A 16,087-nucleotide genomic window follows, 5' to 3' on the forward strand; every position below is an offset into this window, starting at 1 on the left:
AAAACCCAGAAGGCTGGATTAGGGGCAAAGTCTAATCCAGGCTGACTCCTCCTGGCTGGCCAGTCAGCGCAGGCTGGCCCGACAAACAAACCTGCCAATCCCGGAGGAAGAGCTGAAGGTGGCAGCTGCAGACAGGCTCCTCTAACAGCCAGAGAGCAGGAGGTAGCAGGGCCAGCACCAAGGCCTGGGCTCCAAGAGTGTTCTGTGGGGAGTGAGGTGAGGGCCTGCTCCTGCGCGGTTAGTATAGACCTGTAGGTCTCCAGGGAACAAGTCAAACACACTATGCATGACTTAACAAAAATAATTTTATTCCACACCCCTCTCAGGTGGGGGGAGCGTGGGAATGAAGCTTGTGTTCTAGACTTTTCCATTTCTACCTGTCTGCAGTGGAACTCAAAGAGGAAACCCTCCCCTCACTGCTCTCAACTCAGCACCTTCCACAGCCAACATGTAGCACTGATTTCAGGGAACAAAATCAAAAGACAAGAGCCCCAGCTCAGAGAGGAGAAGGCTGCCCTCTCACAGCTAGCACAGGACTATCTGGACCTCAGCGTTACCCACCCCTTTGCCCCAGCCACCAAGTAAGCACCGCACCCCACAGACCAGCCACTGTCACCCACCCAGCCTGCCAAACCACACCACCCTCAAACTACACCCTTGCAGCAGAAACTCTAGTTTGAACCTGGGAGGCCAAAATCATTTCCTGAAGCTTCCAGCTCCACTCCTGGAGCCACACCCAGCCCAGGTCTGAGGCGCTGAGGCTGGGTAGGCCAGAAATGATGCTGCTTTTTCTTCACGTTGAGAGGGAGGGAAGTAGGCAGAGCCTCAGAAAGCAGTGGGTCCGCTCCAGCCCACCCAGCCCAGGTCCTCTCTTCTGGATGGAAACTCTGGACTTGTCTGCCTCAATTTAAGGCCAAGGCCAAGCAGGAAACATTGAGACTTCAGCAGGAATGGGACAGGACTTCACATAAGCTGAAAAACAGGAATTGGGTGCTAAAGCCAGGGCCTGAGCCTCCCAGAACCCCCCTGACCCTGCCTTAGGCTGCCCCTTCCCCATGCTGGTCAGACGACACTGGAACCCTGTTTCTGTCTGGTCTATGGAGCCCTTCACAGTAGACCATGGGTTCACCCAACAACTAGCTTTCTTGGACTTGCTGCTCTCCTAAGCTAGAAAATGGAACCAGGAGTATAGGGGAAGCAAAGGTGCCAGGGGGCCAAAATATCTCCATTCCTTCCCTCTTCCTGGACAGTTCAGGCTATGTGGTGACTAGCATGGCCCTTCAGGGTCCTCATTCTGGCCCGGAAGTAGGTGTACATGGCTAGTAAGCCCATGAAGGACACAGAGTAGAGCCCCACACAGAGGCTAATGTCCAGGTGGGAAAAACCCCCTCCCAGAACCTGTAACAATGGGCCTTGGCCCTGTATAGCTCGGGCCTCTGGTTCTACTTCAGGTATGCTGGCTAGCTGCTTGGGGCTGCGGCTCCCTCGCCTTAGCTCTAAAGGGCCTTGGAGGTGCTTCACCTCAGGCAGCAATAAGGCCCCAGTGTCTCTCTTGCTCAAGTGCTGCCACCCCTGGGCATGTTCCTGCGTGTCTCTCTGAAGCTCTTCCACATGCTCAGGAGGGCCCTGCCCTGCTGGAGCTCCACTCGTTCTGAGGCCTGTGTATAGTTCCTGGGGGCCACTTGCTTCAGGCTTCTCAGCTGGAACATCTAGGGCAGTAGCTCCAGGGGGCTCTGCAGAAGCAGCCCGCTCATGGCCCAGCACTGAATTTCTGCTCTCCAGTTCTACTGCATCCATTACCAGTTCTGGGGTAGCTTCATGATTCTGGGGACCCCTCTGGGCTGCTGGTCCAGCTGCAGGAGAGTCCATGACAATGTTTACTGGAGAGAAGTGAGCCTTGAGAAAGTTGAAGGTGGCATCTAGGTCCCACACAGGCTCCTGTCCATTGAGTTCATTATGGCAGGCTAAACATAGCTCACGGGGTGGCCACTGCAACTTGGGGAAGTAGGGGTCCTCACTCGGAGCACCTGGGGAGGGAACACATACAGTTTGCACAGGCCTTTAGAAAGATGGAAGATAAAATACAGATACAAAACAGAAACCAAAGCTACTTGGGGATGAGGTAGACGGACTGCACATTCAAAGCCAGTCTGGGCCTCGGCCTCAAAATAAAGAAGGCAGAGGAGATTTTGGGGACATAGTTCAGTGAGCTAGGCCCCAGGTTCAATCCCCAGCACCATCCCAAACCCAAACGACTCCTGGACTAGTCTGCACAGTCCTGGCCCACAGTGTGATACAACCATTGCAGCATTTGGTGGGAGACCTGAGGCAAGGGGAGGGGGAAGAGGCCGGCGGCTGGCAGGGAAGCTAGGCACATGTTTTCTTTCTAAATGCTACTAGGAGGCTCCTGGAGAGGGAACCAAGTGCATCTGCACCGTCCAGCTCCTGCCCTAGGGCTGTCTGGGAGGTACTCCCTGCTCTCCAGATAGGTAGTATCCGGTCTACAGAACGCTTTCCTCCCAGGCTCCCATGTGCAGGGAAGGCAAACAGTGTAAATAAGGGTAATGAGGAAGACACGCTCCTTGTCTCTCTCCAGCCCACTCTGATGAGAATGGAAACCCCTGCTCTCTCCTCCCTGTTAGTAGGATAAAACTAACAGTCAGAAAGCAGTGGGGGTGGGGGAGCTAGGCAGGAGACAGCCTAAGGAGCCAGAGAGGGTCCTGGTTGAGCGGGGTAGGAGTTCCCTCCAGACATGGGGCTAACGGTACTGGCCTGGTTAACAGGGCTGTCACTTAGGAGATAGTGAGAATACCCCCAGAATGCCACCTCCAGCCTTGGAAGCGGCCCTCCTTACCTGAGAGGCGAGCGTTAACCCTGTTGTGGCTGGTCCAGAGCCAGAGAACGGCATTTCTGGGACTTGTTACCCGGTGCATAGAGGCAGCAGCCATCTGCTCAAAATGGTCAGCGCAGTCTCTACAGCCAAAGAAGAACCGGACATAGTTCCGCATGGCTTGGAGGACCTCCTGGCCGTCGGCTGGAGGGAAAAGAGACACCACACAAAGGCCCTTCATGTTGCCAGTCTCTGCCTCTCCATCATGGCTCGCCACAGGCTGCCCTGTCCTCCTCCTCTCTTCTGGGGTCACCCTGCACAGTGCCTCGCCTACTTCTCCCCTGCAGGGGTCACTTCAGAGGGGTCCTATTTCCTCCAAAGCTCCTAAGCTGTAGTTCTTCCTCTTCAGACCTTGTCATTACATTTTTCAGAGGGACACTCGGGGATTATGTGACGTGGCAGGAGAGCTGGAAGGGACAGAGCGCTCATTCCAGTCCTATGATCCTCCCCACCGACCTGCTTCAGGCTCGCCAGTGGGCCCTGCCTCTCTGGGATACCCTTAGAAGTCCATCCTGAACTGGAATGAGTGCTTCCTACTTTCTCTTCATGTCCCTCAGGATTCTCACTCTGCCCTCCCATATACGCTGGCCCAGCAAGGGGCTCTGTGACTCTCACTTTATTCTCCTGAAGGTATGCCTCCCTGCACTTTCTGCACCTTTCCCTCTTCCAGACCCCATAGACATCAGGGCTGCTTCCTGCTGCTTCTAAATGTTCCCTCCTCTGCCACCTCCAACCCTTTAGAAGGCAACCTCCTACCTCCATTCACCAGGACCTCATACACAGTGCTCTCTGTCTCTCTGTCTGTCTGTCTCTCTGTCTGTCTCTCTCTCTCTGTGTCTCTCTCTCTGTCTCTCTCTCTCCCTCTCTCTCTCTCACCAGTTGCCCCTAATACAGGATCATTCCAATGGGCTCCCCACAGAGGAATAGGACAGTCTGAGGCACAGGGTGAGCAGGCCTGGACTCACCTGGTTCTTGTGGATAAGTTTCACTATGCCGACTTGCCTGCACAGTCAGGAAGTGGAAGAGGACCCACAGGGAGCAGGGAAAGCCCCGAAAATGTGGCTCGCTGCCCTGGCAGCCAACCCAGTTCACCTTCTCAACAAGAACAGCGTCCTAAGGGGTACATGTGAACATGAGTGCACAACAGAGATGAGAAAGGGTGGAAGGAGGGGACAAGGGAAGCTTCCAGCAGCATAGAGCACTGTAGCAAAAGAGGCCTCTTCTGGGCTATCACCTCAAAGGGGCACCGCTGCCATCTTTATCCACCAGAAGATTAGCCCACCTGAGAACCCATGGCATACACCAAGTTCTAACTTTGAAACAGCACTGCTGATCTGATCACAGAGGTCCTGCAAGCCTGGACACCTTACAAATGCATGTGGTTTTGCATGACTATTGGGTGTGGCTTGCTTTTGCAGACAGCAGAAAGAATAGGTACCCTGCTGTGGGCCATACTGAGGAAGCTGCTTGGAAGCAGGCAACAGTTATGGTTAAGACTCTGGTGTCTTGCCAGGTGGTGGTGGTGCACACCTTTAATCTCAGCACTCAGGAGGCAGAGGCAGGCGGATCTCTGTGAGTTCGAGGCCAGCCTGGTCTAGTGTCTTCAATAAATGTGGTGGCTCATTCCTATAATATTTACATTTGGGAAGCAGACACGGGTGGACTGCTGTGAGTTTCAAGGTCATAACCTTTGATACAGAGTAAGATCCTATCTTAAAATAGGACTCCATCCTTCATTTTAGTCCCAATCACTGACAGGCCCGATGGGGTCTTAGACTAGAAAAGTTAGGTAACTGCCCCAACTTGGTTTCTTCGTCTGCCAAATGAAAATCCTGAAGTATGGGGAGGGGATTCAGTGAGACATTCTACAGAGCCCCATGAAGAACAGCTCATTAGAGGTAAATGGAATGACTTAGCGCAAACTGTGGAATAATAATAAATCTTAGCAGCGTCCCTCCAGTCCCATAACTGTCAGAACATTGGTGAGAGCTTCACGTGCCTTCCAGACTCACCTCCTTCCTGTTGTCCAGAGCAGTTTTAAAGAAACTATAGGGGATCTTCTTTCTCGGCTGCTTGTGAAGCCAGTCATTTATGGAGTGCAGGAAATTCTGGACCAAAGGCCGGCCAGGGAAGTACTGCAGGTAGGAACGCGTGGCAATTGGAGAGTGAACAACAATTCTACAGAGGTTTACAGTCTTACAAGAGAAGGAAACTGCATAGAAAGTGGACCAATGCAGGTTTACTAGAATGTTCCCAAACCAATAGGCACCAGTGTGGCTCCCTAAGGTGTATTCTGGGCAGAGAGGAAGAGACTCTGTGTCTCTTAGGTCATGTGGGTCTCTCCTGTCAAGGCTCAGGCCCTAATGCTGACCTAACCACATGCAACCACTCAGGGGAAGAGGAAGGTACAAGCAGCGTACTACTCCCCAGGACTGCTGTGAGTCCTGGGCACAAGTCTTCTTTTCAGGTGGCTCTCTGATGGAGCGACTGGTTGACCAGCTGGGCTCTGGTGGGGTAGGCAAGGGGTTAGACATGGGGTGACAGAGGAGAACCGCAGCTGCATCCTGGTGCTGTTTTCTGATGCTCAGAGCCCATCTTTTACAGCCCAGCACCCTCAGAGCAGCAGTTGGGCTCCTCAAAAGTTGAGATCCTAGGGCACTTTTCCCATGCTCACCCATGGCCAACAACAAACACCCTGGTGAATGTGGAAGGAAAAACTGCAGGGACATCTTGAGCCATTCTCAGTAGTGATATGAAAGGAAGATGGGCTCAAGGGAAGGGACTTTACAATGCATCACAAGAGGGAGTAACCATAAAAGTCTTTAAATCCCTACGGCAGAACCCAGTGGGCTTCTGTCTGCCTCCCTTTGGAACACCCACTGCAAGCTGCCTGGAGTGTACTCTCTGCTTTGCTTTTGCTAAGTAAACTGTTTTAGCTGCCTGTGTTTCTTGGCTCAGTTCTTTATTTTGAAAAGACAAGAACCAAACTGAGGAGAAACCTTCATTGGTAATAGGCTGGCAAAAGACCTTTTGTTTTCAGTCCATGGGCTGCCAATGTGGACAGGCCAGCAGGGCTTAGGGCCAAGATCCAAATCTTGATGGTAACTCCCAAGAGCCTCAGAGGAACATGAAAAGCTACTTTGACAATAAGTCAATGCAAATCTGATTAGTATCAGCACTTTAAAACCACAAGGACTCGGGGGAGGAGAGAATATGTGCATGTGTGCATATGTGTGCATGACCAAGTGCACACGGGGTGCGGCGGGGAGAAAAGGGAAACGATGCAGCAGGGGAGCAGGGCAGATAAAACCATAGGGAGGAAAGAGGCAGGTGGAGACGATCCTGAGAAATGTGGCGAGAGGAGCACAGGAAAAACCATCTGAGGGAGGAATCCTGGAGACAAGAACGGCACAGAAAAGTCTGCTGCCAGACCCAGTCCTCTGAGAAGACATTAGACATCCTTACCAAACCTCATGCTGGCCATGCCCCAGAGTGAAAAATGGCTGGAAAGACTTGTGCTTTAGAATGCTTCTTCCTGCTTAGCTCCTGGGAGCTCTGGGTCCACACACTGATTTACAGCCCAAAGTCAGCATTTCTCACTGACCTCCGCCTGCCATCCTGACTTGGCACCTTTCTTCTGCCTTCTAAGGCCATGCATCAGAAGGAAGGATGACTTACTGGGCTCTGGACAGCAGAGAGCAGGGAAACCTTGGTGACCATACGCCACCCAGTGGTCAGCCCTGATAGCTGCCCACATGTGATAAGGCAGGCTGACAGAGGAGCCCTTTCTTTCCCTGCTTTCCTGTTCCTGGGTGCCCAGTTGTGAAAGGCAAGAGAGGAAGGTAGTGAAAGGCAATGAGATGTGAGTGTGGCTTTCTCCTTGGACAAGGTGCTTCACTTCTCTGGGCTGTCATTCCAGCTCTAAAATGCTGGGTACCCACCCAGAGTTGAGGAACGGAGAATGGGCGAGGACCAGTGCACTGTACAGTCGGTGTGAGTACCCCCCGAGTGCACTGTACAGTCGGTGTGAGTAGCCCCCCAGTGCACTGTACAGTCGATGTGAATACCCCCCCAGTGCACTGTACTGTACAGTCGGTGTGAGTACCCCCCAGTGCACTGTACAGTCGGTGTGAGTACCCCCCAGTGCACTGTACAGTCGGTGTGAGTACCCCCCCGTGCACTGTACAGTCGGTGTGAGTACCCCCCAGTGCACTGTACAGTCGGTGTGAGTACCCCCCCCGTGCACTGTACAGTCGGTGTGAGTACCCCCCCCAGTGCACTGTACAGTCGGTGTGAGTACCCCCCCAGTGCACTGTACAGTCGGTGTGAGTACCCCCCCCAGTGCACTGTACAGTCGGTGTGAGTACACCCCGAGTGCACTGTACAGTCGGTGTGAGTACCCCCCAGTGCACTGTACAGTCGGTGTGAGTACCCCCCCAGTGCACTGTACAGTCGGTGTGAGTACCCCCCCAGTGCACTGTACAGTCGGTGTGAATACCCCCCCAGTGCACTGTACAGTCGGTGTGAGTACCCCCCCAGTGCACTGTACAGTCGGTGTGAGTACCCCCCAGTGCACTGTACAGTCGGTGTGAGTACCCCCCAGTGCACTGTACAGTCGGTGTGAGTACCCCCCCAGTGCACTGTACAGTCGGTGTGAGTACCCCCCCAGTGCACTGTACAGTCGGTGTGAGTACCCCCCAGTGCACTGTACTGTACAGTCGGTGTGAGTACCCCCCCAGTGCACTGTACAGTCGGTGTGAGTATCCCCCCAGTGCACTGTACTGTACAGTCGGTGTGAGTACCCCCCCAGTGCACTGTACAGTCGGTGTGAGTACCCCCCCAGTGCACTGTACAGTCGGTGTGAGTATCCCCCCAGTGCACTGTACTGTACAGTCGGTGTGAGTACCCCCCCAGTGCACTGTACAGTCGGTGTGAGTATCCCCCCAGTGCACTGTACTGTACAGTCGGTGTGAGTACCCCCCCGTGCACTGTACAGTCGGTGTGAGTATCCCCCCAGTGCACTGTACTGTACAGTCGGTGTGAGTACCCCCCCAGTGCACTGTACAGTCGGTGTGAGTACCCCCCCAGTGCACTGTACAGTCGGTGTGAGTATCCCCCCAGTGCACTGTACTGTACAGTCGGTGTGAGTACCCCCCCCCGTGCACTGTACAGTCGGTGTGAGTACCCCCCCAGTGCACTGTACAGTCGGTGTGAGTACCCCCCAGTGCACTGTACAGTCGGTGTGAGTAACCCCCCAGTGCACTGTACAGTCGCCTGCCAGAGCTCAAGGAAAGAGAACAGCTTTGACTCTTATTCTTCAGGAAAGAAACCCCCAGCAAAGAAGGGCAGAACGTGACAGTCTTGCAGGCAAAGGTTAACTGGGTCTCTCCACCTGTGTCCCAGCTCACACTGCTCCCCCTGTGGGACGTACAGCTGGCTTCCCTCAGTCCTCTGCTTCAATGCCATTCTGTCTTTTCTGAGAGACCTGGCTTCAGGCTAAGGGGCCACCTCCCCCATACCATCTCCTGCCCCACTGGGAATGTGCTGTTTAGGCCTCTATCTAACGTGGATATTTTCTGTGTCTCCTCTCACATCAACCTCACACAGCACAAACTAAATACCAGATGGCCTACAGCTGCGAACAGACACAGGCAGCTTGGGAGAAACTACTGCTTCAGAGGCCTCCTTTGGAGTAGGCTGTCCTGGGCTGGGTGTCCTCACTGAGGTCTGCAGGGGTAGGGAGCACACAGTGTTCCCTCACTTCAGTGGTAGAAGAACAGTACAGAGGATCGCTCTAGATTCGTTCCCTCTCAATGCTCACACAAATTCTCTACCTTGGGAATGACTCTGCCTTGCCTGCAGCATTTCTCACAGGTCCTCTGTGTACGGACACACAGGCCACCAAGCCAGGGTCGGGATGGCAGCAGAATGGGTGAGGTAGGGAGAAACCAGGAGGTTCCCAGAGACCTGGGAAGGGCGGGATCAGATCTGCTGGGACTGAGGGAGGCTGAGTCAGCAAGCAGGCCCAGGGGACAGGCAGTTCTGACTCAGCAGTGAAGCAGGCTGGCGAAGAAGGGAAGCCGGATGGGGAGAAAAGGGAAAGGCAGCTCTGTATGGCAACACCTCAGGCCTTGGGTTTGGTCCTGCTGAGTACGTCAAGTTACTTAAGCCCCTGGGCCCTTTAAATGGCAGGGCCACCACTCTGCAATGCAGGTGAGGAGATTAAATGCTGCCAGGCATTTAATCTTTGACAACCAGGGGCTTCACCGCAGGGAGCAGCTGCCTTTCTGAGAAGCCAGGGAGTACAGAGCAGGGTTAGCACTGTGGATCTGGGCTAGACTGAGAAGAGAGACAGCATGCAGAAAGCACCCTCTTTCACTCTGGTGGCCCAGAGTCCACTTCCCCAGTCACCATGCCACAGACTGGGGCTTGACTGAAGTGGAGAACTCAGATAAGCAGGCAGAGTAAGTCACTGGATGGCTGGCATATTCCCAGGTATTGGGCTATCTGGCCCCGTGTCTCTCTCTCCTCTCCTCTACAGGGTGGCATGGTCTCTGGCAATGTGGAGCTGGTACAGAATATGGTTATGAGAGGAGGGCAGCAGCCTATGGGGGCCTGGACAGCTATGGGTCCAGGTGTCCAGTCAGACCTGAGTTCCTCAAGAAGGGGCTGGTGTGGTATATGGTAGATACACACACACTAATTACATGGGGAAATACAGGGACAAAGGAAGGTGCGGCCCTGCTCACCTTGGCCAATACTGCCACAAACTTTTTCAGGGCCATCAGGCGATGTCCCTCCAGAACTGAGAACTTTCCCACTTCTACACGCAGGATGTAATGTAGAGAGGATTCCAGGTCGGCCATGTAGATCTTGGAGCTGAGGACAAGAGGAAGCAGAAGAGAAGGAGCATTAACAGCACGGGCGCTCGAAGGAATGAAGAGAGGCACTCCGCGTGTCACAGGAGTGCGTAGACTTGGCTCTGGCAGCGATTTGCTGAGCACCTTAGATGAATGACCTTTCTAGGTCATTTTTTATGTATTGACATATATTGTATTGATATATATATATTGTATATATTTACCATATTGCAGTGTACATTTCTACCTCTGATTAAGATACTTATATAATGTTTGTGTATTGATATATATTTACCCACTGCAATGTATATTTGCACATTGTTTATATTTGGATGTCATTGTCCTCATTTGTTTCACAGTCGTTTATTTTCTTAGTCTTTAAGTTAGATAGATATTGAGAATTATATAGATTAATAGTCATCTAAGTTTGTCATTTATAATTAGACTAATCAGGTTCTCTAGATATATAGAGATTATACTCAGTATAGATAGATAATCTTTAACTTCTTCAAAGAGCTGTAGAAAATGGCCTTTAATCTAACTCAGAGTTTTGTGGTAGTGAGACACAATTGCTCCTGGCAACACCGCTATATTCCCGAGAGAATGTTGAGCACCAAAGACACTCCACCTGGAGCCTTTCTTTTTAGCAGAACTGGCCTTTGGGCAAAGAAATGCCCATACCTGCCGGGCGGTGGTGGCGCACGCCTTTAATCCCAGCACTTGGGAGGCAGAGGCAGGCGGATCTCTGGGAGTTCGAGGCCAGCCTGGTCTACAAGAGCTAGTTCCAGGACAGGCTCCAAAACCACAGAGAAACCCTGTCTCGAAAAACCAAAAAAAAAAAAAAAAAAAGAAATGCCCATACCTCAACCACTGACAGAGATACAGAGCATGCATCAATGGATAAAACAGGACTGTCATATCCTGCCAAGACGGGGTAAGATAGTTTTGAAAAGTTGCTTGCCTTTGAAAATGGTATGTCAGTTATGTTAGGCCTTAGCCAAAGTTGGTTGCTTCAACGCTGCTAACGTGATTTTGGGTGATTGCCCACAGTTGTCTCTGTGATTTGTTGCATGTTTTGGAAGTTGTTTTACTGAACTTCCTAATTACCCAGGTAACATTATTTCCCTTCTCAGATCTTTGATGGGGTTGAAGACTATATAAATGTAGTTACTTTCTCTCATGACTTGGCCAAGTTATTTATTATACAAGACCTAAGCTAGTTAGAATAGGATATTTGTACTTATTGTATATAATTTCATAGTAGGTTTAGAACTTTCTTATTTAAACAAAAGGGGGAGGTGTTGCGGGAGGTCCTCCTGCTCCTCCAACCTATAGCTGCTGAGATACCAGCCCATTGGGGCGTGGTCTCTCTCCCTTTAAAAAAGCGGCCACTTCCCTCTTCTCTCTCTCTTCACTTCCTGCTCCACCGGCGACTAGACCCCTTTCCTGGTTGCGTAGAGGGCTGTTGCCTGGGACAGTGATCTGTAAGTTTTTTCCCCTTTAAATAAATACCACCCTATTAATCATAATTCCAAACTGGTGTGGCATTGTTTATGACTTACGCCTTCAATTCTGTATAACAGACAAATCTGTATAACAGACATAACACATGGCTCACAGATAGGTTGCTGACTGAAAACAGGTGGAAACCAGCTTGGTGCAGGTGCCTTCTCTCCAGGTCCAGAGCTAGCCCCTTCTGTAACTCATGAACCAGGCTCATTCTGTTTTGAGCAAAAAACCCTTAGGGGCAGACAAACAGCCTGACTGCATATACACAGGCTCGCACAAGGAAAGGGAAAGGCCTGGAGTTTAGCTACTCACCAAGGCTAGGAGCAGTGATGGCAGAGAGACAGGAAAGAAAACAGGTTCTCTACTTCTTTCAGGGCTCGTATGCATACCGCTTCTAGACCTGTCAGGTCTTCTACCTCTCCAGCTAGCTGTGCCATCCCAGGTCCACCATGCTTCCATGGGGTCAGCTCAGGTACTGCTGGGAACGGCATTGAATGTTGGCTACTTCCCGACCTCTGCCTCCTGACACCGGGGCTCTGGCCTCAGCATGATAGTAAGCTAGTTTTCTGAGCTTAGGTAATTCCTATTCCATGGGTTATTTCACCTGTAGAACTAACAAATCGTTCTGCCTCGTGAAGGTACAGAGCCAACAAGGTCAGCTACCAAATGGGCAGTGACTCTGCTCACACTTCACTCTCAGGCAAAATCTCCACTGTGGGGTCCTCTGGCTATTCTGATGTTCTGCCTCAAGAAGTGACCTCATTGGTCTGGAGAGAGAGCTTAGCAGTTAAGAGACTGTACTGCTCTTCAGAGAACCTTATATCAGTTCCTGGCACCCACACCAGGTGGTTCACAACCTCCTGAACTCCAGCTCCAAGGAATCTGATCACCTCTTCTGGGTATGACACACACACACACACACACACACACACACACACACACACGTATAAATAATAAAAATAAAACCTTAAGAAGTGGCCTTAGAATGAGATGATGTAAGATGCTGGCAAGCACAGATCTTGGTATAGCTCTTACAGTAATTTGGATAATCTGAATAAAAAATGGTCAATGACACCTTTGTGTGCAGGCATGGGTGTGTAGTGTACACACGTGTGCATATGTGTGCAGTTGTGGCTGCAAGTGGAGACAAGAGGCTGGCATTGGGACATCTTCCTCAATTGCTTCTCCGCTTTATTTGTGGAAACAGGATCCCCGCACTCAACTTCGAGTTCACCACTTCAGCTAGACTGGCTGTCTCTAAAGCCTGAGATCTGCCTGTCTGCACACCTCAGTGCTGGGGTTAGAGCTGGTCACTACATCCAGCATTCACATGGTGCCAGTGATTTGAACTCCAGGCTCATCTTTTGCACAAGAACTTTACCCACTGAGCCACCTCCCAGGTATTCAGTGTCACCTCATACGTTCATTTCCTTATCACTGGGTTTACTCTTTCCACTGCACTTCACCTATAAAGTCTGCTATTAGCTAGGATGTGAGATCCTCTCTGGATCTTTCTCCCGGTTCTCTGTGCATCCCCTACTTATAGGCTATCCTTTTGAACCAGCACTGAGCTGCCTGGTCAGACATCCTTGCTTAGTACACAGTTGGGTACACACTAAGCAAGAGGTCTCCATCTCCATGGACAGCATCATGGTGTTTACTATAAAAGTGAAGCCCAGGAGCCTCATAGAACAAGCAGTTCTTTCACACTTAACACTGTGCACAGACAAGGATACCTGAAAAGGCAGCGGACTCCCTGATACTTGTAGCATTCAGATGCAGTTGGGTGACTTTCTAGAAGGGGTACTTTGAAGGGGACTATAAAGTCTATGAGCAGAGACGGCATCAGCCCTGTGTAGTCAGCAAAGCCAGCCATCAAGGCTAGCTAGCCTGTGTCTCATGCAAAGGTGTTGAGCTTCATTTTGCTCTAAGCAAAAATTGTGTAGGAGCAGAAAACCAGATGGGCAGTGCACTCACACACGGCTCTAAAAAAGCTGGTCCTCTGCAAGAGAGAAAAGCTAAGGATCTGGCAACTCACTGAGGCTGGAGAACCAGCACAACAGAAGGGCATGGGGGCAGCATGGGCAGCAGCTTGTCTCTTTCAGAGCTGATGTGCACACAGATGCCAGATCTCGGGGCTCATACTCCACTAGACAAACTGGAACCCACAGTGGTCTAGCACATGCGTGGCCCTGACGAAACAATTGCTCAGGACAGAAATTAGTGAAGACCCTCCTATTAACCCTCCACACTGATTCAACTTCTCCTTTCCCTTTCCTCCCTCCTTGCCTTTTTCTCGTTCACACTCTTGATTTCTCCCTGGAATTCACAGTCCTGCCGCTGTGGCCTCCTAGGTACTGGCATTATACGTGTCCAGCCCACACCTGACTTCTACTTGCTTTTGCGTAAAGTTGAGCTTATGCAATGAGAGCAATAGCCAGCATTCCTTCAATGATGAGGAATAACGTGCAACTTTTGTTTGGCAAACCCACATCTGGCACTGAGGCCCTGGCATACAGGAGAGGCCACAGCAAGATTCCTGAGCATGGTCAGCAGTCGGGAACCCCCAAAGGCCTAGTCTGCAGCAAGGCGTTACTCAGCTCGGGATGCAGTTCAATGGGAGAGTTTCTACCTAGCATATTCAAATCTTGGGTTGGGTTCCCAGTAAAGACCCAAGGCCAGTCATGCAGGGACAGATGTAGGCTATCCCTGTGACAGGAACAGTGCTTGTGGAGGGGGTGTGACCGTGGCCAGAGAAGAGGTAGGAGGAGGGATGGACGTGAGAAGCCGGTGCCCTTACTGGTCTGCAAGCTTCCACACTGTGGGAGCTATGTTTTCAGCAGAGACTGGCGCAGCTGTGGTCGGGGGAGCCTCCCTGGTCGGTCCGGACAGTCCCCGCAGGTAGGATGTATAGAAAGGCCTGGACTCCATCAGCCTGGGAAGAAAGCAAAGGGAAGCAGTAAGTACAAAGAGAAAATTGCACAGCTGGCCAGTGTCAGGAGCGCAAAGAGAGTGGGCCCTCCAATTGCAAGGCTTAGCAAGAAATTCCATCTAAACTTGTTCTCATCTTGTTTTTGGCCCCTTAGGGCTCACTTTAACTCATCCATTCACTGTCCATGCTATGGAAACCCTTTCATATCAGCCAGATGTGGAACTCCTAACTGAAAAAGCAACTGGGCCTGAGAATTACTTGGCCATGGTCTTTAGGCAGGTGGGCTCCACTGGGAACAGCATCCATTCTGCCAAAGAGAACTGGAGATACAGTTCATCAGAAAAGCTGTTTTCTACCTAGCTTGTGCAAGTTCTGGGTTGGGTACCCCTCACCACAAATACAAAAATCTACCAACTTCTGCCCATGACAGGAATCGCTGTGTTTGACTGTCTTCCCTACAGACTAAAAGATGACTGGTCTCAAGGCAGTCACCCTCCCACAAATGTGTTCCAGGACATCACAAGGTGACATTACTCCCTAAGGAATTCAGAGTTTGGCATGTAATTTTAAAAATAGTATCAATAGCAGAGAACCAGGTTTGTCCAAATCTTCTTGATTTCTCTCTCCTAATACTGGAGTCTTAAGGGTAGGAAATATCTAAGTCTGGCCACGATAAGCATCAGTGACAGGATGTCCTACGGGAGCCAGCATCAGTAAGCGTGGCTTCCCTGCTATGCCACCCCAGCTCAGTGTCTATCAACGAGCAGATGGCCCAGGAGCAGCATCGTCACAAACAATTTTCTCCTTCACCAACCTCAAGTGAGGAAACAATGCCTCCTCTCGCCTCTAGGACTGTCACTCTCTGGGCCTGCCCAGGAGCTAGCCTAACATTCCCCTTATGAGCATCCTGCTTCTGGACTCTAGAGGCCTGCCTCAGGACACTGGTGACCTAGGCTATGGCAATAGCAAGAGGCTGCCTAGCTTAGCCTCAGTGTAGGCTGGTACTAACGGCCGCAAGAAGCAGATTTCTGGGTAGCTAGGGTAGCCTTGCGCTCTTTGGCCCCCTGAATTTCTGCCTGCAGGGCCAGGCTGACATCAATCATCTGCCTACAGAGGGCACCAAGGCACCATCTGCTGCCATTTAACAGGCCAGTCGGCAGCAGGAGTCTGACAAAGCAGCTGAGGCTGGCTTGATTGTTTTCTCCTGACATTTTGGAATGGGCTATTGTCTGGCTCCTAATGAACTTTTCTGCAATTAGAAAAGGAAAGGGAGGGAAGGTCCAGCATGTCTGAGTCCTTGCCAGGTCTGCACCCTGTCAGTGAACTCCTCTGTGGACAGAGGGGATGGGTGTCATGGCTAGGGAGTGGTGTGGATGCCTTAAAAGCATTCGGGGTGAAGGCAGAAACCCTAAGCTGCAAGGTTGGAGGTCTTGTCTCACACCGAGGACCAGACATCTGCTTCTCCTGTTTGCCTGTTCTTCCTAGTGACATCTCTAGGCGGGAAGAATGAATAGATGGGGTGGGGGAGAGACAGGGCGACATCACACTTACACAGGCACTCTGGAGATAGAGCCATTCCGAAACAGCAGGTAGCACGAGGGAAAGTCAGTGACATCAAACTTGCTCACCACGTCGCTCTCTGTATTTAAGACCCTGCGTACTGGTACGCGGCGTTGGGAGAGGTCCAGAGCTACCTGGGGAGACAGCAGGATGTGGGGGGCTTACCTAGCGGGTAGAGAGCCTGAGTACCAGGACTGCTGCTCAGCAGGTAGCAGCTAGCAGCTGTATTCTATCTAGACTTAAAACTTGCCGAGCAAATCACTGTGAGAAAGCTCATACAACCCTGAGGTTATAACTACTAACCACCCAAGATAAGGGCCTTGGAACTGTGCAATG

General features: G+C 51.3%; 1 protein-coding gene across 3 annotated transcripts in view; it reads right to left on the reverse strand.

The window, feature by feature from the left end:
* Positions 1–287: 287 nt before the first annotated feature.
* Positions 288–16,087, reverse strand: part of Qsox1 (quiescin sulfhydryl oxidase 1) — a 39,252-nt gene continuing 23,452 nt past the window's right edge. Inside the window, exons 6-13 of one of the 3 annotated variants that reach the window (XM_075988294.1) lie at positions 15,743–15,885; positions 14,060–14,194; positions 9,640–9,769; positions 4,903–5,025; positions 3,856–4,003; positions 2,855–3,034; positions 1,801–2,027; positions 288–972 (exon numbers count right to left, since the gene is read on the reverse strand). In XM_075988294.1, the coding sequence (XP_075844409.1) occupies positions 964–972; positions 1,801–2,027; positions 2,855–3,034; positions 3,856–4,003; positions 4,903–5,025; positions 9,640–9,769; positions 14,060–14,194; positions 15,743–15,885 (1,095 nt within the window). In that variant the 3' untranslated portion in view covers positions 288–963. Of the gene's footprint in view, positions 973–1,117; positions 2,028–2,854; positions 3,035–3,855; positions 4,004–4,902; positions 5,026–9,639; positions 9,770–14,059; positions 14,195–15,742; positions 15,886–16,087 lie in introns of those variants that run through there. The other 2 variants (XM_075988293.1, XM_075988292.1) reach the window with 2 other exon arrangements.

The sequence above is a fragment of the Microtus pennsylvanicus genome, chromosome 10 (assembly GCF_037038515.1).
Source record: "Microtus pennsylvanicus isolate mMicPen1 chromosome 10, mMicPen1.hap1, whole genome shotgun sequence".
NCBI classification, from domain to species: Eukaryota; Metazoa; Chordata; class Mammalia; order Rodentia; family Cricetidae; genus Microtus; species Microtus pennsylvanicus.